The following is a 25,441-nucleotide window of genomic DNA, read 5'->3' as shown; positions in this document are numbered from 1 at the left end:
TTCTCTGGTTTTCTATCCTCGAGCTTAAGCAATTACTTTCTCATCTTAGATTCCTCACTATTCTCAATAAATCGTAGATTCTAATCTTGGTCCTATTACACATGTTTTTTTGTTGCCTCCCCAATTCGATGAGGGTTCCAATAGTTTCATCTCCGTACAAACAAATCCAACTAATACATGTCTTTTCTATTGCTTTTTATTCCGTGCTGAAACCAAACAGATCCAAGAATGACTATGTTGTTTTTTTGTAGTATGTTGCCAAAGAACATTCAAAACCAAACAAGTCTATAATGTTTCATTATTAACATTAATAAATCCAAAAGAAAACAAGTCACATTTAGGTCTTATATGGTCATAAATCTACTTCTTATATTTAGGGGAGTGTGAAAATATCAATATTTAACCAAGTCCCACAAGTTATCGTTTAGCATGTACCACAAGTTAAATTGTAGCATTCTCATCAATGTTATTTCTTTATTTATGTATATGTGCATATGAGTGTTTACTCTTTAAAGATATATCAGTGAGAAAATTTTTCCAAAATCTCCCTCTATACTAATTTAACAATCATCTTATTCAATTTCAACATAAAAACTAACATGATCGATAACTTAAGAAAACTAACCTGAATAAGATTGACACGATAACAAATTGCATCAATGGAATCTCGACATCACAGCCAAAAATCAGTACAAACTTGCTCATTTCGACTCCGAGCAGTTTGTAGTTTCTTTGCAGGATCACCAATCAAATCAGTAAGTGTAGCTTCTATATTCATATGCACATCCTCTCTATCAGTCCTCCAAATATGATTTCGAATTTTGTCTCAAGTTTCAAATAAAATACTAAGAGATTTAATCTTTAATCAATACCTCGCTGACCTAAGAATGACCTGGCTCGGGCCTAAACCAAACTTACTGAATCTGTCGATTAGAAGTGGACCGTCGTCATAGATGTAGCCGACGAGAAGAACGAACAATTATTAAATTTGATCTTCATACTCTTCCTATGGAATCCTCAGTAACTGACGGTTATGAAGAACGGTAAATGTTTTTCTTCCTTCTTCAATAGGAACTTCGATTAGTCAATCACAGCAAAGGATAGCATTCCTTTGTTGTCAGCTTCGAAGTATATGTCTGCCGGGAAGAGGCTTTCGTTTTTTTTTGAATTATCTTAATTAGATCCTAATTTAATGTGAGAAATTAAAATCTGAATGCGACAGAAACGTACCTTAATTAATCGCATGAATCTTCTCTTTCCAAAAAGTCTTTAATCTCTCTATCTTTTTTAGACTTTCTTTATGTGGAATGATTCTTCCATTTGATGAGTAAGTCAATAGTTTTTTCTCTCTTTGTTGATGGGGACGCAAAGGAGAATTGACATTACTTCAAATGGGGACCATTACCGTTACATATAACCAACATTAAGTTAGTTATTATAGTTAGGTAATTTCTAATTTAGCCCCTTCATAAAATTAGAAATCTCACTTAGGTATCCTCACTTTATATTCATGACAAATACAACCATAAGCCATAAACTTAATTTCACATTAGATCACATTATTTTGGCTTATATTAAATATGACATTTGTACAATTATTTATTATACTAGTGACCTTATAAATTCCAACAATCTCCCACTGGGTCACGTATGTACAAAAAATAAATGTATCAATCATAATGCGCTTGAAGTTTAATGTCAACTCAATCATATGTTGTATAAACAATTTAATCAATTAATTATATCAATATAGGACCAAAGAGCACATCGTTGTATTTAAGAACAACTAGACCCAATAATGATCACATAAATCAATACAATTAATTAACAAATAATATCATGAATGTGAGGAATGAAAATTCCATGCAAGGTGATCTTTTCATGTCAATTTTCAACTGGTCCTACTCTACTTTAGTGAGAACATACTTTAAACATAATTATACAAAGTGTAATGAACTGAATAATACTTAATTTCTGATCAGAATAAAAACTTTATAAATATCTATAAAATAATTAAACTGGAAGATGTCAAAATTATAAACTCCCACTGAAGTTAGAGATCGTTGATCTCTACGACACTCATACGAGCAGTATCCTCATGAAAGACATTAGATGATAAACCTATTGCTAATAGGTTCATAACCATAGAGTTTGTACATATATATTTTATAGAAATCTAATTTATAGTCGTTGTTCATAATTTAGAAGGATGTCTGTCATCTCATTAAACAATAGATCTTGTCCGGAAGTTAGAGCACATATCATCGGCTCGAACTCGTCTCCAAGCCCGTTGAGTAGAGTTAGTTGTAGATCTTGATCAGAAACATATTGTCCGGCAGCGATAAGTGCATCTGATAGGTTTTTGATGTGTTGAATGAAGTTAAGAAGAGAATCACTACCTTTGTGTGCGTTTAGGAGTTGACTCCGTAACTCAAATAGTCGGCTCTTTGATTGAGAAACATAGATTTTCTATAAGGTTTTCCAAAGTTCTTGTGCCGAAGATGATTTTGAGACTTGTTGACGAATCTCGTCGGTCAATGTTGAAAAGAGCCATGCAAGTACCCTTTGATCTTGGATACGCCATTGTTTAAACTTTGGATACTTGATTTGAATTGTATTATTTTGACCATCTATTTCTTGAAAAATTTTGGAGGAGTTTCAAGATTTCCTTCTACTATATCCATAAAATCATAACCTATCATGATTGGAGTAACTTGTGATTTCCAATAGATATAATTATATTTATCAAGTTTTACGCTTCCAGATATTATTGGTAGAACTGAGTAGTGATATTGTTCTTCCATTGAAATCGTTTTCGGGAGTTTTCCCTTATACGCTCTGATACCAAGTTAGATTTCTTGAATTGATAAAATAAACAAGAACTATTTGATTGAGTTTTTGAAGAGAAAGATTGAAATAATATTATTGATTGAATGAATAATCTTTACAATAGTTTATAATAGAGAAATAAACTAATTTAATTATGTGAGAAAATTATATTAATTATGTGAGAAAATTATATCATATATATGCATATTATTTATATGCATTCAATTCATAATAAAAATAAAAGCATGTTATTAGGAATATATATATATATATATATATTAATTTGGTATAAAGATATAAAGATTTATCGATTTATGAATATTTAGATTCTCTAGTTTCGTTAAGTTCCTAGATCTATGGATATTTAGATTATTTTTTTTAAGTTTCTTTAAGGAGGAACCATTATATATTAATTAAGATTGTATAATGTTATCATGAAGATTGTTGCGAAGAGATAATTGAATTATCTCATAAGATTCCTCCTCGATTTAGGGATATTTCGATTCTAAGTAATCATAAATATATATATATATGCATGAATTTATAGATAATGGTTCCTCCTTAAAGAAACTTAAAAAAATAATCTAGGAACTTAAAGAAACTAGAGAATCTAAATATTCATAAATAGATAAATCTTTATATCTTTATACCAAATTAATATATATATATATATATATATATATATATATATATATATATATATATATATATATATATATATTCCTAATAACATGCTTTTATTTTTATTATGAATTGAATGCATATAAATTTTATGCATATATATGATATAATTTTCTCACATAATTAATATAATTTTCTCACATAATTAAATTAGGATTGACTCGATACCAATTGTTAGAATTATCAATTAGATCCTAATTTAATGGGTGAGAAATTGCGTAATAATTAATCGCATGAATCTTCTCTTTCCAAAAAGTCTTTAATCTCTCTATCTTTTTAGACTTTCTTTATATGGAATGATTCTTCCATTTGATGAGTAAGTCAATAGTTTTTTCTCTCTCTGTTGATGGTGACGCAAAGGAGAATTGACATTACTTCAAATGGGGACCATTACCGTTATATATAACCAACATTAAGTTAGTTATTATAGTTAGGTAATTTCTAATTTAGTCCTTCATAAAATTAGAAATCACACTTAGGTATCCTCACTTTATATTCATGACAAATACAACCATAAGCCATAAACTTAATTTCACATTAAATCACATTATTTTGGCTTATATTAAATATGACATTTGTACAATTATTTATAATACTAGTGACCTTATAAATTCCAACAGTATGGAGATTGAGATTTGTTACACATTCCTTAGACAAAATTTTAATAGAGAGAAGAAGAAAGAAGACGAAAATTTATAATAAAATTGACGCATAAATGAAATTCATGTGGAAGTAATCAGATATACATACATTAACATTAATCAAAGAAGCAATCAAGCGGGATTACTTGGTGATGGGAGTCGGTGATTGCAAAACCGAATCGAAACGACAAATTGATTATGACCATTACAATAGAGAAATGATTGGGAGATGAAATTTGATAAAGAAGATGGAGAGGGAATGATGTTACCCCAATTTGATTGATAAAAAAAACATAATTTCTCTCTCACTTTATGGCTTTTGGAACAAGTGATATACACATTATAAATTTGTGATTGAACTTTCTACAGATATTTTCATCGCAAATTTCGTTAAAATATATGTCGAAATCTAAATTCGTCGAAAAATATATTGAAAATACCTTTGGAATATTCCCGTGCAATTTGTGTCATATATTTACTGTCCAAAAAAAGATGAAAATGAGTCGCTAAATTTTTAAATAAAATACCAAATTCCTCCTATTACTTATAAGCTTTCTCAAATTTGACACCACTTGCCCTATTTAAATTTTTATAATTTTCGATCCTAAGTAATTAAAATATAATATTTTAACTATAAATTATATATATATATATTTTTATATATGTCTATATATTTTTTAAATAAACTTTTTAGATGTTAAACTGGCTGTAAATATTGGACTCAAATGTTATAATATATAATAATAATAATAATAATAATAATAATAATAATAATAATAATAATAATAATAATGATGATGATTTTCTCATTTCTTACCGTCAAATTCAAATCGAAATGAATTCCATATAATTTGTTCATTTATGTTTGTAATTAATATTCATTAAAATTTAACTAATTAATTATTATTATTTTTTGGTATGTTTCATTATCCATGTTGTTTTGTTCACCACTTTAATTATCATTATTTAGTGAAGATTTTATTTGTCATTTAGTTATTGTCTAATTATTACTACATATATTATATAATTATTTTTTTATTTATTTTAAATTAATATGATATATTATTATTTTCTAGTACATGGACTTGTCTTTGTTAGAATTTCCCAACTTCCCCACGGCAGATAGATATGATAAATCATAGAAGACAAAGATATATGACAAATTATCTCCCAAAAGTACTAAGAACAACAAAACAAAAATGCCTATGGGGTAGTTTAAATCTTAAAAAAGCCGGGTTATATGATGAGTCATAATTCTTTTATGTCTAAGTTGATGAGCCATGTTCCTTTTGAGAAAGAGACTTGAAAAGGATGAATGAGCCATGTTAAGTTGTCAACTGTCTTCAATTCTGAACTTTAATTTGATTGAACATTGTCTTTTGATTTTGTCATTCTCTTTTGTTTATGACTTTTGATTGAAGGGTACAATGGAATAGGTTTTTTTTTTTGAGAACGCAATGGAATAGATATTTTGAAGCCCTTTATTGGAGAATAGACCTTTGCAATTACTTTTCAGCTCAATATGATTTCAAACATTAATGTACACCAACATGTGAATACTTGTGATTCATTCACACAACCATTAATGTATCTTGAACTACTCTTGAGTATGTGACTTTATCGTCACCCATGAAGTTTGAACATTACAACATCTAATCTCTTTAAGTCCCATGACTCTTATGTTTAAGTCTCATATGAATCAAACTTTTGTCTATGACATGAACACAATAGTATACAAAATAACTCAAGGTTTGCTTCAGAACTATCTCTTTTAGATGCGTATTCCTTTAAGGGAATCATGTTTGACCGTAGATCAAAAGTTAGTGACAATAGTATTATCTTTCTAGATACCGTAGCTTGTTGGTTCCATTATTTCTTTCAAATCTTCTTTGATTCATTCCACGGTTTTTTTCTAGTTCTTGTGCTTTGTATTTCTTCTTATTCCTTTCTCAATTATGTTCATGATCCTTGAATGTACCATAACATCTATAACTTTTTACATTTAGGCTCATTTGGTATCTATAGGTATCTTGCACGAGCATCAAGAAGCCCTATTGTCTCTTAGGGTTAGTCAGTTAATGTTAAACCATTCTGAAGAACTAATGGATTTAAATACAGACTTCCACATGTAAATAATACAAGATATATGTGAAAATTAAAAATGAGATAAAACCCGAACAATTGTTTTCCTATTTTGTCAAAAGTATATTAGAATTTGATGTAGAGAAGAATGTCAGTTAATTCATTTTACTTAGAAGACCATATTGTAACCCGGGAAAGTCCCTAGTTAGTAGCTTAGCACGTATTTGGAGGACATGTGGCAATATGGGGGACTCGGAGTGGCTCGAGGTTCGATGGTTTCAACCTTGGTTTACGTGTCAGGCATATTTATAAAATAAAACATTATTTTTAAAGATTTTGATAGCACTCGTAAAAATCTGACCTTTACCGACAGATATTACCGAAGGTTTTATAAAACTCTCCTAAATGATCTCGAGAGGAAGAAAACTTTCGTTAATAAAAATAAATTCCGAGAGGGGTGTAAAACATTTGGGTTTACTAATTAGTACCGAAAGTTCTTTGTAGAACTTTCGGTTTTGACCTTCCAAAAAAACCAAAAATAATTCTAAATGTTGGAAGTGGGTTAATTGCGAAGGTTATTCAAAAAACTTTCGGTTTTACCTTTCCTGAAAATATTAATTGCGAAGGTTTTCCAATAAACCTTCGGTTTTGACTCATCCCAAAAAAATTAAAAAAATATTCTAAGTTTGAGAATGATTAATTGCGAAGGTTATTCAAAGAACCTTCGGGTTTTATATTTCCTGAAATTGTTAATTGCGAAGGTTTTCCAATAAACCTTCGGTTTTGACTCATCCCAAAAAATAAAAAATAATTTCCGTGATGCTTATTTCCGAAGATTTATTGGAAAACCTTTGGTTTTAAGGAGGGTCAAAACCGAAAGTTATACAAAGAACTTTCAGTAATGCCCTTTATAAGTACAAAATCCTAACCCTTCTCTTCTTATTTCCGCCTCTCTTTCCCCCCCCTCTCTCTCTTCTGCCCGCGCCGCCGCCTACTCCTTTTCTTCTTCTCTTCTTCTCTTCTTCTCTTCTTCTCTTCTTCTCTTCTCCTTTCTCGCCTCCGCTGCCGTCGCCAATTCTAGGTTAGATTTAATTTATTTGTTATTTTTTAATTTTAGATATGATTTAGGTTAGTTTAGATTATATTTTGTTGGTTAAATATATATATGATTTTGTTAGATTTTATTAAATGTATGATATATTTTGGATTTAGGTTATTGTGTTTGATTTAAGTTATATTTATTTGGTTTGATTAATATTAAATTCATTTAGGATGAGTGATTCATGGAAAAATATTCGGCGTACACTAGAGAAACTGTCCCGGCCATACCAAAATTTGATAGCAGCATCAAAAGCTACGAAAGAGGCGAGACAAATATCATTGGAATTGAAGCAAATCCAATTGAGGGACATGGAAAGAGTTCAATTGGTTACTGAAGTGAAAGCGGAGAGGGCTCAAATGAAGCAAAAACTGGAGAATCTCGAACAACAAGTTGATTATTTTAAGAGGCATAATCAATCACCCCCTCCTCCCCCCTCATCCACTAATTAAGAGATTTTAGTGTTTAATTAATTATTTAATCTTTTTCATTCGACTGATGACATATTTGGTGTGTTTTGTTTTTTGAATTATGAATTATTAGTATTTTCTTTTGGTTTATTAATGTGGTTTATGATTTTTTCCTTTATTTATTGTTTTGCCTTTATTTGAGAAAATTATAGAACATGTTTGATTTATACTTTTGTCAAAAATTGGACAACAAATAGGGTAATTGCGAAAGTTATTCAAAGAACCATCGGTTTTAATTGGTAATGGCGAAAGTTTATTGAAAAACTCTCCCTTTTGACCCGGAGTATTTGCGAAAGTTTTCAAATAAACTTTCGCTTTTGACCCTTCCCCCCAAAAAATGGAATATTTTTTCTAAGTCTTGGGAAGGGGTATTTGCGAAAGTTTTCAAATAAACTTTCACTTTTGACCATTCCCCAAAAAATTGGAAATTTTTCTAAGTGTTGGGAAGGGGTATTTGCGAAAGTTTTCAAATAAACTTTCGCTTTTAACCATTCCCCAAATAAATTGGAAATTTTTCTTAGTGTTGGGAAGGGGTATTTGCGAAAATTTTCAAATAAACTTTCTCTTTTGACCCTTCCCCAAAAAATTGGAAATTTTTCTAAGTGTTGGGAAGGGGTATTTGCGAAAGTTTTCAAATAAACTTTCGCTTTTGACCCTTCCCCAGAAAAATTGGAAATTTTTCTAAGTGTTGGGAGGGGTATTTGCGAAAGTTTTCAAATAAACTTTCGCTTTTGACCCTTCTCCAAAAAATTGGAAATTTTTCTATGTGTTGGGAAGGGGTATTTGCGAAAATTTTCAAATAAACTTTCGCTTTTGACGCTTCCCCAAAAAAATTGGAAATTTTTCTAAGTGTTGGGAAGGGGTATTTGCAAAAGTTTTCAAATAAATTTTCGCTTTTGAACCCTCACCCAAAAAAATTAGAATTTTTTTTAAGTGTTGGGAAGGGTATTTGCGAAAGTTTTCAAATAAACTTTCACTTTTGACCATTCCCCCAAAAAAATGGAACTTTTTCTAAGTGTTGGGAATGGGTATTTACAAAAGTTTTCAAATAAACTATCGCTTTTAACCCTTCCTCAAAAAAATTGGAAATTTTTCTAAGTGTTGGGAAGGGGGTATTTGCGAAAGTTTTCAAATAAAGTTTCGTTTTTGACACTTCCTAAAAAAATTGTAAATTTTTCTAAGTGTTAGGAAGGGGTATTTGTGAAAGTTTTCAAATAAACTTTCGCTTTTGACCCTTCCTAAAAAACATTTTGTTTAAGGTCAGGACCGAGAGTTTTATGTATAACTTTCGGAAATAACCATCAAAACTGAAAGTTAATGGTATAACTTTCGGTTTTATCACTTCATAATTTGTTAAATTAATTGGTTTTTCACCTACGAATCTAGACTCCTAACTAATCTAATCAAGTGTGTTGTTTTTTAAAAATTAAGATTTTGTTTAATGTTAAAATGTTTTTGATTGTGTTTGATTATATAATGAAGTGTATATGTATGTTTGTGTTTGATGATCATATGAATGTGTATAAAGTTTGATCATATGGATTGTGTAATGTTTTAAGGATATCAAATGTGTTAAATTAATGTTGTTCAAAGTCATTAAAAGTGAAAAACCAATTAATTTAACAATTTTTGAAGTGGTAATTCTGAAAGTTAATGGTATAACTTTCGGAAATAATCATCAAAACGGAAAGTTATACCATTAACTTTCAGAATTACCACTTCATAAATTGTTAAATTAATTGGTTTTCACTTTCTAATTTAGACTTCTAACTAAGCTAATCAAGTATGTGTTATTTTTTAAGAATTCAAATTGTGTTTAATGTTAAAATGTATATGATTGTGTTTGATGATCATATGAAAGTGTGTAAATTTTGATCATATGGATTGTGTAATGTTTTAAGGATATCAAATGTGTTAAATTAATGTTGTTCAAAGTTATTAGAAAGTGAAAAATCAATTAATTTAACAATTTGAGAAGTGGTAATTTCGAAAGTTAATGGTATAACTTTCGAAAATAATCATCAAAACCGAGAGATATACACACATCTCTTTGTTTTGTCTATTTAAAATAAATTATGTATCTGTTAAAACCGAGAGATTTGTCTAAATCTCTCGGAATTATGGCATTAGTCAGAACCAAGAGTTATATGAAACTCTCGGAAATAATAAATGATCAAACCGAAAGTTTTCAAATAACTATACACTAGTGAAAAAAGGACTTTTACCGACAGAATTTACCGAGGGTTTTATAAAACTCTCGGTAATGGTCCCGAGAGGAATAAATCTTTCGTTATTAAAAATAAATTTCGAGAGGTGTATAAAACTTTCGGTTATATGAGTTTTCACTGAAAGTTTTTCACAAAACTCTCGGGTTTAACTCTTCCCAAAAAAACTGAAAATAATTCTAAGTGTTGGATAAGGGTAATTGCGAAGGTTTTTCAAAAAACTCTCGACTTTGACTCTCCCCAAAAGGGTAATTGCGAAGGTTTTTCCAAAAACCCTCGGTTTTGACTTTTCCCAAAAATACTGAAAATAATTCTAAGTGTTGAGAAATGGGTAATTGCGAAGGTTTTCCAAAAACCCTCGGTTTTGACTTTTCCCAAAAATACTGAAAATAATTCTAAGTGTTGGGAAATGGGTAATTGCGAAAGTTTTTCCAAAACCCTCGGTTTTGACTTTTCCCAAAAAAACTGAAAATAATTCTAAGTGTTGAGAAATGGGTAATTGCGAAGGTTTTTCAAAAAACCCTCGGTTTTGACTCTTTCCAAAAAATCTGAAAATAATTCTAAGTGTTGAGAAATGGGTAATTGCGAAGGTTTTTCAAAAAACTCTCGGTTTTGACTCTTCTCAAAAAAACTGAAAATAATTCTAAGTGTTGGGAATGGGTAATTGCGAAGGTTTTTCCAAAAACCATCGGTTTTGACTCTTTCCAAAAAATCTGAAAATAATTCTAAGTGTTGGGAATGGGTAATTGCGAAGGTTTTTCCAAAAACCATCGGTTTTGACTCTTTCCAAAAAATCTGAAAATAATTCTAAGTGTTGGGAAATGGGTAATTGCGAAGGTTTTCAAAAAACACTCTCGGTTTTGACTCTTCTCAAAAAAACTGAAAATAAATCTAAGTGTTGGGAATGGGGTAATTGCGTAGGTTTTTCAAAAAAACTATCGGTTTTGACTATTCTCAAAAAACTGAAAATAATTCTAAGTGTTGAGAAGGGGGTAATTGCGAAGGTTTTTCAAAACATCCTCGGTTTTGACTTTTCCAAAAAAAACTGAAAATAATTCTAAGTGTTAGGAAGAGGTAATTGCGAAGGTTTTTCAAAAAACTCACGGTTTTGACTCTTCTCAAAAAAAATGAAAATAATTCTAAGTGTTGGGAAATGGGTAATTGCGAAGGTTTTTTAAAAAACCCTCGGTTTTGACTCTTCTCAAAAAATCTGAAAATAATTCAAAGTGTTGGGAAGGGGGTAATTGCGAAGATTTTTCAAAAAACCCTCGGTTTTGACTTTTCCCAAAAAATGAAAATAATTCTAAGTGTTGGGAAATGGGTAATTGCGAAGGTTTTTTAAAAAACCCTCGGTTTTGACTCTTCTCAAAAAATCTGAAAATAATTCTAAGTGTTGGAAAAGGGGTAATTGCGAAGGTTTTTTAAAAAACCCTCGGTTTTGACTCTTCTCAAAAAATCTGAAAATAATTCTAAGTGTTGGAAAAGGGGTAATTGCGAAGGTTTTTCCAAAAACCCTCGGTTTTGACTTTTCCCAAAAATACTGAAAATAATTCTAAGTGTTGAGAAATGGGTAATTGCGAAGGTTTTCCAAAAACCCTCGGTTTTGACTTTTCCCAAAAATACTGAAAATAATTCTAAGTGTTGGGAAATAGGTAATTGCGAAGGTTTTCAAAAAACACTCTCGGTTTTGACTCTTCTCAAAAAAACTGAAAATAATTCTAAGTGTTGAGAAGGGGGTAATTGCGAAGGTTTTTCAAAAACCCTCGATTTTGACTTTTCCCAAAAAAACTGAAAATAAATCTAAGTGTTGGGAATGGGGTAATTGCGTAGGTTTTTCAAAAAAACTCTCGGTTTTGACTATTCTCAAAAAACTGAAAATAATTCTAAGTGTTGAGAAGGGGGTAATTGCGAAGGTTTTTCAAAACATCCTCGGTTTTGACTTTTCCAAAAAAAACTGAAAATAATTCTAAGTGTTAGGAAGAGGTAATTGCGAAGGTTTTTCAAAAAACTCACGGTTTTGACTCTTCTCAAAAAAAATGAAAATAATTCTAAGTGTTGGAAAATGGGTAATTGCGAAGGTTTTTTAAAAAACCCTCGGTTTTGACTCTTCTCAAAAATCTGAAAATAATTCAAAGTGTTGGGAAGGGGGTAATTGCGAAGATTTTTCAAAAAACCCTCGGTTTTGACTTTTCCCAAAAAATGAAAATAATTCTAAGTGTTGGGAAATGGGTAATTGCGAAGGTTTTTTAAAAAACCCTCGGTTTTGACTCTTCTCAAAAAATCTGAAAATAATTCTAAGTGTTGGAAAAGGGGTAATTGCGAAGGTTTTTCAAAAAACCCTCGGTTTTGACTTTTCCCAAAAAACTGAAAATAATTCTAAGTGTTGGGAAATGGGTAATTGCGAAGGTTTTTCTAAAAACCCTCGGTTTTGACTCTTTCCAAAAATACTGAAAATAATTCTAAGTGTTGAGAAATGGGTAATTGCGAAGGTTTTCCAAAAACCCTCGGTTTTGACTTTTCCCAAAAAAACTGAAAATAATTCTAAATGTTAGGAATTGGGTAATTTCGAAGGTTTTCAAAAAAACCCGCGGTTTTGACTATTTACAAAAAACTGAAAATAATTCTAAGTGTTGAGAATGTTGTAATTGCGAAGGTTTTTAAAAAAAACCCTAATTTTGACTCTTCCCAAAAAAACTGAAAATAATTCTAAGTTTTGGGAATAGGGTAATTGTGAAAGATATTCAAAAAAACCCTCGGTTTTGACTCTTCCAAAAAACTGAAAATAATTCTAAGTGTTGAGAAGGGGGTAATTGCGAAGGTTTTTCAAAACATCCTCGGTTTTGACTTTTCCAAAAAAAACTGAAAATAATTCTAAGTGTTAGGAAGAGGTAATTGCGAAGGTTTTTCAAAAAACTCACGGTTTTGACTCTTCTCAAAAAAAATGAAAATAATTCTAAGTGTTGGAAAATGGGTAATTGCGAAGGTTTTTTAAAAAACCCTCGGTTTTGACTCTTCTCAAAAAATCTGAAAATAATTCAAAGTGTTGGGAAGGGGGTAATTGCGAAGATTTTTCAAAAAACCCTCGGTTTTGACTTTTCCCAAAAAATGAAAATAATTCTAAGTGTTGGGAAATGGGTAATTGCGAAGGTTTTTTAAAAAACCCTCGGTTTTGACTCTTCTCAAAAAATCTGAAAATAATTCTAAGTGTTGGAAAAGGGGTAATTGCGAAGGTTTTTCAAAAAACCCTCGGTTTTGACTTTTCCCAAAAAACTGAAAATAATTCTAAGTGTTGGGAAATGGGTAATTGCGAAGGTTTTTCTAAAAACCCTCGGTTTTGACTCTTTCCAAAAATACTGAAAATAATTCTAAGTGTTGAGAAATGGGTAATTGCGAAGGTTTTCCAAAAACCCTCGGTTTTGACTTTTCCCAAAAATACTGAAAATAATTCTAAGTGTTGGGAAATAGGTAATTGCGAAGGTTTTCAAAAAACACTCTCGGTTTTGACTCTTCTCAAAAAAACTGAAAATAATTCTAAGTGTTGAGAAGGGGGTAATTGCGAAGGTTTTTCAAAAACCCTCGATTTTGACTTTTCCCAAAAAAACTGAAAATAAATCTAAGTGTTGGGAATGGGGTAATTGCGTAGGTTTTTCAAAAAAACTCTCGGTTTTGACTATTCTCAAAAAACTGAAAATAATTCTAAGTGTTGAGAAGGGGGTAATTGCGAAGGTTTTTCAAAACATCCTCGGTTTTGACTTTTCCAAAAAAAACTGAAAATAATTCTAAGTGTTAGGAAGAGGTAATTGCGAAGGTTTTTCAAAAAACTCACGGTTTTGACTCTTCTCAAAAAAAATGAAAATAATTCTAAGTGTTGGAAAATGGGTAATTGCGAAGGTTTTTTAAAAAACCCTCGGTTTTGACTCTTCTCAAAAAATCTGAAAATAATTCAAAGTGTTGGGAAGGGGGTAATTGCGAAGATTTTTCAAAAAACCCTCGGTTTTGACTTTTCCCAAAAAATGAAAATAATTCTAAGTGTTGGGAAATGGGTAATTGCGAAGGTTTTTTAAAAAACCCTCGGTTTTGACTCTTCTCAAAAAATCTGAAAATAATTCTAAGTGTTGGAAAAGGGGTAATTGCGAAGGTTTTTCAAAAAACCCTCAGTTTTGACTTTTCCCAAAAAACTGAAAATAATTCTAAGTGTTGGGAAATGGGTAATTGCGAAGGTTTTTCTAAAAACCCTCGGTTTTGACTCTTTCCAAAAAATTTGAAAATAATTCTAAGTATTGGGACTGGGAAATTGCGAATGTTTATACTCTCGTTAATGACCCTTTTATCACCGGTGATAGGTAATGACCTCATTAAACCTCTTCTCTTTTCTTCTTTTCCCCGATTCCCTTCTCTCTCCCTGAACCTCTCTCGCCCGCGCCGCCCATCCGACGATCCGACGACGACACCGCCCCTCCGACAATCCGACGACGCTTCCTATACCCCTTTCCCTCAACGGAACCCGCCATCAACCGACGACGCCGCCTCCGTCTCGGCTTCAGCTGTCGCCGCCTCCATCTCGCCTTCAACTGTTGCCGTTGCCGCCTCCATCCAGTTTAGATTATATTTTGTTTATATATATAATTATATGGTTAGATTTAGGGATTGATTTTGGTTTGTTTAGGTTTTGATTATGTAAGATTTTAATTTGTTTGATATATGTATTTAGGTTTAGATTTGATTTGATTTGAATTAGATTTGATTTTAGGTTAGAATTGTATATTTATTTGAATGAATTGGATTTTAGGTATGAATTATGTATGAATGAAATAATATGTTGGATTAGATTTGGTTTGAATTAGATTTGATTTTAGGTTTGAATTGCTATATGTTTGAATGAATTGGATTTTAGGTATGAATTATGTATGAATGAAATAATGTTGGATTATATTTGGTTAGATTAATGTTAGATTATATTGGATTTTTGATTAGATATATGTTAATATGTTAGATTATGTTATATGTTATATATTAGGTTGATTTATGTTAGATTTATGTATGTTTGGTTTGAATTAGATTTGATTTTATGTTTGAATTGTTATATGTTTGAATGAATTGGATTTTAGGTATGAATTATGTATGAATGAAATAATGTTGGATTATATTTGGTTAGATTAATGTTAGATTATGTCGGATTTTGATTAGATATATGTTAATATGTTAGATTATGTTATATGTTATATATTAGGTTGATTTATGTTAGATTTATGTATATTTGGTTTGAATTAGATTTGATCTTAGGTTTGAATTTCTATATGTTTGAATGAATTGGATTTTAGGTATGAATTATGTATGAATGAAATAATGTTGGATTAGATTTTGTTAGATTAATGTTAGATTATGTTGGATTTTGATTAGATATATGTTAATATGTTAGATTATGTTATATGTTATATATTAGGTTGATTTAGGTTAGATTTATGTATAATTGGTTTGAATTAGTTTATTTTAGGTTTGAAATGCTATGTTTGAATAAATTGGATTTTAGGTATGAATTATGTATGAATGAAATAATGTTGGATTAGATTTGGTTAGATTAATGTTAGATTATGTTGGATTTTGATTAGATATATGTTAATATGTTAGATTATGATATATGTTATATATTAGGTTATATTTGGTTAGAATTATGTAAGATAAATGTAAGCCTAATTAATTTAGACAAAAATAAGTACATAATAATGCGGGTTGTTTCCATCATATTGTAGAAAAATGGAATTACCCAATAAAAGTTGGATGATCTTACGTCGAGATCATCCAGATTACGAGGAATGTGTTGACAAATTCCTCGAGTTTGCTGTTAGGAGTACATCCTGACAAACAGTGAAATGTCCTTGCGTGAAATTCTTGAACACGCCGTTTATGGAAATAGACGATGTGAAGACTCACCTCATCATTTATGGAATAAATGTTCATTATGAGTACTGGTATTGTCATGGAGAAAAGAGACGTACTACTCACATAGTTAATGATGATGTTGATGATGATGCCGATGACTTGGATGATGATGATGATGATGATCAGTCGGAGGATGTCGTGCCGGAATTCAATGATCCGAGAACGGAGATGAATAATACAGTTAATGAAGAGGTCAATGAAGAACGTTATATGCACGATTTTATAAACGATATGTTCTCCAACATTAATGATGTCCCGAACAATCATGAACCAGTCGAAGATGCGCAAAGATTTTATAAATTGCTTAATGATTCCAAACGTCATTGTATGAAGGTGCTCGAATAACGAAATCATCAGCACTACTGAAACTACTTCACATAAAGAATGTCTGTCAATGGACAAATTCTTCGTTTGATATGTTGCTGCGTTTTCTTAAAGACTACATATTACCGATTGACGCTCAATTTCCAAACTTCTACTACGAAAGTAAAAAATTCATTACTGATATCGGGCTTAAGTATGAGAAGATAAACGCATGTAAGAACAACTGTATGCTATTTTGGAAGGACGACCAAAATGTAGATTCTTGCAGAGTTTGTGGTCTTTCAAGATGGAAAGTCGACCAAACAAGTGGGCAGTTCGAAAGAAGAAAAATGGGAAATTCATTCCAATTAAGGTGTTGAGATATTTCCCTATAATACCAAGACTGCAAAGACTATATATGTCCTCAAAAACGGCTTCAATGATGAGATGACATAAGGAAGGAAGAGTTGATAGTGATACGTTTAGACATCTTGCTGATTCCTTAACTTGGAAAACGTTTGATGAAAATTATAAAGATTTCGCGTCGGAATCTCGAAACGTAATACTGGGTTTATCAAGCGATGGGTTTCAACCATTTGAAAATGGGAAAAAGTCATACAGTGTTTGGCTGGTTATTCCCGTTCCTTATAATGTGTCACCCACTACTTGTATGGATTCTACCAATTTCATTCTATCTATGTTAATTACGGGCCCAAAGAGTCTGGGAGAAGCAATTGACATATTTCTCCGTCCATTGATTGACGAGTTGACTAATCTGTGGCAAACTGATGTGAGAACGTTTGATGCACACACCTCGCAATACTTTAACATGCGAGCGGCGTTGATGTGGACCATTAACGACTTTCCCGCGTACGCGAATTTATTAGGCTAGAGTACGAAAGGGAAATTCTCTTGTCCCTGTTGTAACAACGACACGGTATTTCTTTGATTGGTTCATGGTTCCAAACAATGTTACATGGGTCATAGACGCTTCCTTCTAAAGACGTACCCCCTCTGTCGTTGACGTATTCAAGAGGACCCGTACCCCAAAACCTACCAAAGAAAACCCAACCCCATCCCAGACGAACTAGCGCAAGAAAAAATTGTAAGTGAATTGAATTTAAATAAATTACTTATATCTAGTTTATTTATTATATAAATGAAAATTTATTTCAAATGTGCAGGTTGAGATGAAGGAAGTAAGAAGTAACGAACTAGAAATATCTGACTTTGATTTGACGGAGTGAGTGTTCGAACGCCAGAAGCATGGGGGAGTTATCGGTATGGGATCAGGCGTCCGACCCACACACTTTCGTGAGGATCTTCAAAGTGGCAACAATTCACAACGAGCCAACGATCGATTGTTTGAGGATAATCAAATAATGGCGATGGAACTGGAGGAATTGAAAAAGAGGGATGAGAAAAAACTCAAACAATTAATCAAATACAAGCGGAAAAGGTAGAATTGATATCAATAATGGATAGGAAAAGTGCAAAACAGGAAAGGGAAAGGTTAAAAATGAATGCAAGATTAGAGAGTTTTGAAATGTTTATGAGGCAATAGCAACCACTCCTCCTCCCCCACCAGCTAATTCTAGTATGTTTCAACTAAAAACAGGTTTATGAATTGATTGAATACGTTATAATTTTAATGTAAAACATGTTGTTTGGATGACTTGTTTGGTTGAGAATTTTGGAATTATCATTTGCTTTATGAATGTCATTTGTTTTATGAATTGATATTGGTTTGGCTGAACGGGTTTCGGATGAGCACAAAACAATCGGGCTATTTTGTACATTTTGTAGGGAAAACCCGAAAGTTAAATGGAATCTTTCAGTTTTTATTTAAAAGGAAAAACTGAGAGTTCTTCATATACCTCTCGGTTTTATTTGAAAAGGAAAAACCGAGAGATATGTGGAAAGCTTTCGGTTTAGATACTAGAGAGAAAAATCGAAAGTTAATTGAAAAACTTTCGGTTTTTCCCTTTGAAGAAAAACCGAAAGTGAATTAGGTAACTTTTAGTTTTTCTTCAAAGGGAAAAACCGAAGGTTTTGCAATTTTACTTTCGGTTTTTCTTCAAAGGGAAAAATAGAAAGTTTTTCAATTAACTTTTGGTTTTTTTCTCGGGTATCTAAACCGAAAACTCTACGATATCTCTCGGTAAACGCCCAATTGTTTTTAACGAAAGAGTCAATACCGAGGAATGACGAGAGTCACCTAAACTTTCGGTATTGGGTCTATACCGAAAGATATAGGTTCAAAACCAAGAGTTTTTACTCTCGTTTTTTACCCCCTTTTCACCAGTGTAGCATTTGAAAACTTTTAAAATTAATTATGTAAAAATAATTAATTATATTTAAATTTTAATAATTTGAGGATTTGTTATAATCAAATGACGATTTGATTTGAAATCCAATTTAAATTAATTAAACATAATTAATTTAAGAAAAGATTATTTATTTGAAGACAGAGTTGCCAATTGATTTTATAAAAATCAATAAAAAAAAATGTGTATGTTACTTTATACTAGAGTTTCGTTTCTGGTCGAAATTTGGTGATACTCGGGAAAGGGCTTTTACACTTTATCCTCTGTACCCGTCTGAAGACGGTCTCTACTTATAAAGTTGGCTTTTTAAAAATCAGTTGTATCACGTTTCAGTTTTAACCAATTCTTCTAGGCATAGTCGTACTTCTAGGTTTTAGCGTTATTTAAAATATTGAAACATAAATATTTAAATGTTGGTGCCTGTTGCGGATGATAACTAAGGTGGAATACCTGAAGAATATTAGTCATTTTTAAAGACATTATGATTTAGAAATAGCACCAAATAAGCCCTTGTTGAAATATTTTTGTGGAAATATCCCAAAAATATTTAAAATGCATTTTCTAATTTCTTGGAATTTTTAGAAAATGATTTGGAATCCCAAAATTACAAAAATAGTTTTGGATTTTGAAAAGTGGAACCAAATAGGCTTTAGGACCAGAGTCCTAGTGCTTGGGTTCGGTTTTATCGATCGGGGTCTGGAGAACCTCGGTCTGGGCTCGGGAGCTCTCGGTTTGAGTACCGGAGTCTTGATCCTTAACTGATCTTACCGGTCTAGGTGTAAAAACTTATCGGTATTGGGTTGGCTTAGGGCTAGGTTTTCTAGATTGAGGTGTATAAACCTCTCGGTCTAGGGTTCGCTTTGGGCTTAGTTCCTTGGTCTCGGGAGTCTCAATCCCAGGTCTGAGATTCTCGGTCCCAAGTTTAGATTTCTTGGTCACGAGTCTTGGGAGTCTCGGTCCCAAGTCAGGCTTCTCGATCCTCTGTTCGAATTTTATCGGTCCTAAATGAGAATCTTCGGTCGGATTTCTCAATCATAGCTCAAGAACATCGGTCCTAGGTCTCGTTCTTAACTTAAGAACACTAGTATTAGGTCTCAGTCCTAGTTTATTTTTATCAGTCCTTGGTATCGGTCCGGACCGAGGATTCTCAGTCGGATCTCTTAGTTCTAGTCTCACAGGCCTCAATCCTCAAGAACACAAGGATTTGTTTTTTTTAATTCATTTTTTTAGCTCTGTTTCTTTGATCTAAAAGCTTGGGTAGCTTCACAAAGCTCCCAAAAACATGTTGATCATCATCTCAAATGTATGAATCAACTTGGATGATGATCATTTTTTTCAAAATTTGGGTTTTTTTATCAAAATTTGGGTTTTTAATTTTAAAGTTGTTTTGAAGTGAAAGGAGTTATCAAATAGTTTCCTTATAACACATATACTTGATTGGTACTAAAATAAGAACACTACCTGTTCGTTTTGACCTATTCAATAAATCAAAATTTTCATTTTATTTTGAAATTTTTGATTTTGATCAAACATGAGTGGGGTGGATCAAACATGATCGGGGTGGATCAAACATGATCCAAATGGTTATTCAACATCATTACAATCATGTTGGGAAGCTTTCTGAGCTGTGATTCGATCGAATTAACCTAAGAACAACAAACCTATTTTTTTGGTTTTTAAAATTCAAACTTGCGTTTTGCTTATTATATCGATTCATCGATTCTATCCTATCCAAATAGTTTCTAAATGATCATGAGATCAATATTCAATCATAAAATCACATAAACATGAATCATACAAGCTTTTGTAGTTTGAAATATAAAAAAAATCAAATTTAAACTGTTAATATAAATTTTAGGATGATTGGAACATTATCAAGGATTTTAGAACACTCCTTAATCTTTATGGAAGCTTTCTGGATGTACAGATCTGAGTTTCAAGGCCTTAAACAGAAAATTCAAAAAATCCGAAGCTTTAAAGCTTGAATGGCGAAATTCAATTTTTTTCAATTAAGGGTGCTAATGTTGGTTGGTTATCTTCAGAGTGACTAAGGAGGGTATTTATACTACTCCTATTACTACTCCTAAATCGGTTAGGGAAGCCTAGTGGCTTGAATCAGCCAAAATACATTTTTGGTTGTTCTTCAATCAACTCGCCGAAGTAGGCAATCACAAGGCCTACAGTTGTAGGGAGAATGATCACCATCGTAGGGTGATTATTCTGGCTTTTGAATCTATTAAAACCATCAACATATGGCTGAGTTCCAAAAATCCAAACTCGATTTGTGTTCTTCATCCTTATCCTCGCAGCGTCACAATGATAAAGATGATCGGAGCCAAGAACAATGTTGTTTCGTCTGTTTTTGGCGTTCCGTATGCGTTTGAGCGGCTCATTAGCGTTCTAGCTATCGGTCGTTTGGTGATTAGATGCCTTGCGTGCGCGGACTTCCTCCTCTACAATGGTATGTGTGGAGCACTCCTAGGCATTTCATGAAAATCCCAACGCTGATCTAACGTGCGCGGTTGCGGCTGTATCTTCTTCTCCCCGTTTCGGCTACACCCGATTATGAATTTATTTATTTTATTAAAACCTTAAGGGTTTGATTGAAATTGATTTTTCTTTCACCTTGCTTTAATTATGATCTTTTTAAACACACAAAATATTAAAATAAATATAGTAAATATTTTACCAATTTATTTTATTTTATATATATATATTTTATTTTATTTTTATATTTTTAGTGTTTAAATAAATAAAAAATTTAGGTGAATTGGATACAAAATTCACTCTTAATTATTTATTTTTGTTCTTTAATATTTTTTAAATTATTTTGAGACATTATGGGTATAACATTAATTCCAAATAATTTTATTTTTTATTTTGGTCTTAATCTTAATTAATTTGATTAATTAACACAGTTAATCATAATTAATTGTTTTAAATAGGTTTTTGACTATTTATTTATTTAAAAATAATTTAAAATAATTATTTTAATATTATAAATTGGGAGGTAGATATTTAGTGCTTACATATATATTTAAATATTTCCTAATTATGCTTATCGGCTAAATTATAATGTATTTAGGTTTTCTTTTATCACACCATGAGTCCAAACTTGAATTCCGGTCAAAATTCATCTATAGTCACTTTAACTCTAATAAAAATATTTGAAAATATTAAATAATTTAGTTATTCATTATTCACACAATTTAATACATATGAAAATATTGTTGGTATTTATGATTTGACCACTGCAAATGTTTGTGGTAGTATGTGTTTAAATATTCAAAAGTATGTGATGCATATATGTTATTAAGAATTGATGTAATATTAGAATAAGCAGTTAGAATACCTTTTACAGGATTTATGTTCCTTTTATTGGGAGGAATAAAACAGTAAAAAAGAATTCAATATAATTGTTTTGCTCCTCTCTAGGAAAGGAACTGGGATCCCATATCAAGAAATCCTTTCTATGGACCAGAATCTGAGAGAAACTTAATACATTAAAAACCATAACTATAACTCTTTCACCTTATGAATAACAAATCAAAATACATTTTACCTTGGCTCACATTTATTTTTGTGTGATGTATTGTATTTCATAATAATAAAGGCAATTCAAAATTTTCATATTCAATTTGAATAATCTAGTGGTTGTCCCGATTTATATGACTGAGTTAGGTTTATGTTTATGATTATGATGTGTAGCCAATAAAATTGAAAGTATTAAATTTTGAAAAAAAATATGTATATAAATAAAAATTCCGTTTATACTAAATCTAATAATATTATACCTGAACTTACATCACACAAATTAATTGATTTGAATATAAGTTTGGTTATTTTGCTAATTCGAATACTTTCTTTTACAAAAATAAAACTTCGACACCAAGTTTAGTATTTATAACACTACCTCATTATATATTAATATTACAAAATTTGGTTAAATTATATATGCTATTGCCTAATGGTTGAATCCCGACAATTTGTAATTTTGGATTTCTTCGATCAATCATATAAATTGAGACTATTTATTGTTAAAACTAAATAAAATTAACGTTTCAAACATCGTTAACTAATTATTTACGTGATATTATAAATAAATAAAATATTAATATCACTAATTTAACTACTATTTCATAATAATAAAGGCAATTCAAAATTTTCATATTCAATTTGAATAATCTAGTGGTTGTCCCGATTTATATGACTGAGTTAGGTTTATGTTTATGATTATTATGTGTAGCCAATAAAATTGAAAGTATTAAATTTTGAACAAAAATATGTATATGAATAAAAAATTCCGTTTATACTAAATCTAATAATATTATACCTGAGCTTACATCACACAAATTAGTTGATTTGAATATAAGTTTGGTTATTTTGCTAATTCGAATACTTTCTTTTACAAAAATAAAACTTCGACACCAAGTTTAGTATTTATAACACTACCTCATTATAAATTAACATTACAAAATTTGGTTAAATTATATATGCTATTGCCTAATGGTTGAATCCCGATAATTTGTAATTTTGGATTTCTTCGATCAATCATATAAATTGAGACTATTTATTGTTAAAATTAAATAAAATTAACGTTTCAAACATCGTTAACTTATTATTTACGTGATATTATAAATAAAATATTAATATCACTCATTTAACTACTGAAATCCAACCTATCGAATTTCTAACAAAGATCCAAACACCTAATAATATAATTGATTATTTGATTTGTCTATTTTAATTTGAATGGAAAGCAATTATTTATTAATATAATGGTTTGATTATAAATAAAATAAAAAAGACAAGAGAAGAGAAGTGAAGAGAATTTTGTGGATAGAAGATATATATGAGGGCATCCTTGAACCCTTCCTGAGATAACACAATCCTGCGTCTTCCCCCATTCTCTTCGTGTTTCTCTGCGATTCAACCGGAATTCAGCTCTATCCATGGCGATTTCACCCGCGTCAGCATCTGCTTCTTCAACCAAACTTACATCCTCTTACTCTTCAACTTCCCCATCTTCACCCTGCTGCGGATCCACTATTTCTTTCTCTAATTCCTCCACTTCAAGAACCAAATCAACTAAGCTAATCCTCTCTTCAACAACCCATATCTCCAATCCATCTAAAGTTTTATTCTTCCCATCCACCGCAAGAACACCCACTCAACTCCTCCGCCACCGCCGCCGCGACCTTACCGTTCGAGCCGCAAGGGGGAAATTCGAAAGAAATAAACCCCATCTCAACATAGGCACAATCGGACATGTCGACCATGGAAAGACAACTCTAACCGCTGCCTTAACCATGGCACTAGCTTCCTTAGGAAACAGTGCTCCCAAGAAGTACGATGAAATCGATGCCGCGCCGGAGGAACGGGCACGAGGTATCACTATTAATACTGCTACGGTGGAGTATGAAACGGAGAATCGTCATTACGCTCACGTTGATTGCCCTGGACATGCTGATTATGTTAAGAACATGATTACAGGTGCCGCCCAAATGGACGGTGCTATACTAGTTGTCTCAGGCGCAGATGGCCCAATGCCCCAGACTAAAGAACATATTCTTCTTGCGAAACAGGTTGGTGTTCCTAATATGGTTGTGTTTTTGAATAAACAAGATCAAGTTGATGATGAAGAGCTTTTGCAATTGGTGGAGTTAGAAGTTAGAGAGCTTTTATCTTCATATGAGTTTCCTGGAGATGATATTCCTATTATCTCTGGCTCTGCTTTACTAGCTTTAGAAGCTTTAATGGAGAATCCAAAACTCAAAAGAGGAGATAATGAATGGGTTGATAAAATCTACTCATTGATGGATGCTGTTGATGATTACATCCCAATCCCACAAAGACAAACTGATCTTCCATTCTTGATGGGAATTGAAGACGTGTTTTCCATCACCGGTAGAGGAACAGTCGCGACAGGTAGAATCGAGAGAGGCACGATTAAAGTTGGAGAAACTATAGACATTGTTGGACTGAAAGATACTCGAAGCACAACTGTTACCGGAGTTGAAATGTTCCAGAAGATTCTAGATGATGCGATGGCTGGCGATAATGTGGGTTTGTTATTGAGAGGAATTCAGAAGATTGATATTCAGAGAGGAATGGTTTTGGCTAAACCGGGGACCATAACTCCTCATGTTAAGTTTGAAGCAATTGTTTATGTATTGAAGAAAGAAGAAGGGGGTAGGCATTCGCCTTTTTTCGCAGGTTATAGGCCTCAATTCTACATGAGGACGACGGATGTGACAGGAAAGGTTACGCATATAATGAACGATAAAGATGAGGAATCGAAGATGGTTATGCCTGGGGATCGTGTTAAGATTGTTGTGGAGCTTATAATGCCGGTTGCTTGTGAGCAAGGGATGAGGTTTGCTATTAGAGAAGGTGGTAAGACGGTTGGAGCTGGTGTTATTCAATCCATTATCGAATGAATGATTTTGAAAACAGGTATGAAAAATGTTAAATATTTGCTCAATTTGAAAACTAGTTTTATGCAGTTCTCTGAGTTTGTTTAGTTTGAAAATGTTTTGGTTCAATTGTTGTTGAGATGCATAGCCGAGACTTTTGATTACGAAAAGGATGAGGATATTTTGCAAGCACTTGACATTACTTGATTGCAATCTTCCAATGATAAACCTAATCCACATTATTATTAGAACCTAGTGTTTGCTAGTTCCAAAGTTTGAGTAAAAAGAAAGCAGTTTTATGATGCGTCTTCATAAACCCATTTGTCTGTCGAGACACTTCCAAGACCCTTCTCAACAGCAAACCATTTTGACTCTTCAAAGAATGTAGCTCTATGTTCCTCCCTTCATTAATAAAGAAGGATAGGAGG

The 25,441-nt window shown here is 31.7% G+C and overlaps 1 protein-coding gene across 1 annotated transcript; it reads left to right on the top strand.

Moving 5' to 3' along the window:
* The first annotated feature begins 23,474 nt into the window (after positions 1 to 23,474).
* On the top strand, positions 23,475 to 25,205 carry LOC124930809 (elongation factor Tu, chloroplastic-like). Its single transcript, XM_047471169.1, has one exon. The coding sequence runs from the start codon at positions 23,550 to 23,552 to the stop codon at positions 25,035 to 25,037; it is 1,488 nt and encodes a 495-aa protein (XP_047327125.1). The 5' UTR covers positions 23,475 to 23,549; the 3' UTR covers positions 25,038 to 25,205.
* Positions 25,206 to 25,441: the final 236 nt, after the last annotated feature.

The sequence above is a fragment of the Impatiens glandulifera genome, chromosome 3 (genome assembly GCF_907164915.1).
Source record: "Impatiens glandulifera chromosome 3, dImpGla2.1, whole genome shotgun sequence".
Classification (NCBI taxonomy): Eukaryota; Viridiplantae; Streptophyta; class Magnoliopsida; order Ericales; family Balsaminaceae; genus Impatiens; species Impatiens glandulifera.
The sequence above is the reverse complement of the archived record's forward strand: the minus strand, read 5'-3'. Positions and strand labels throughout refer to the sequence as shown.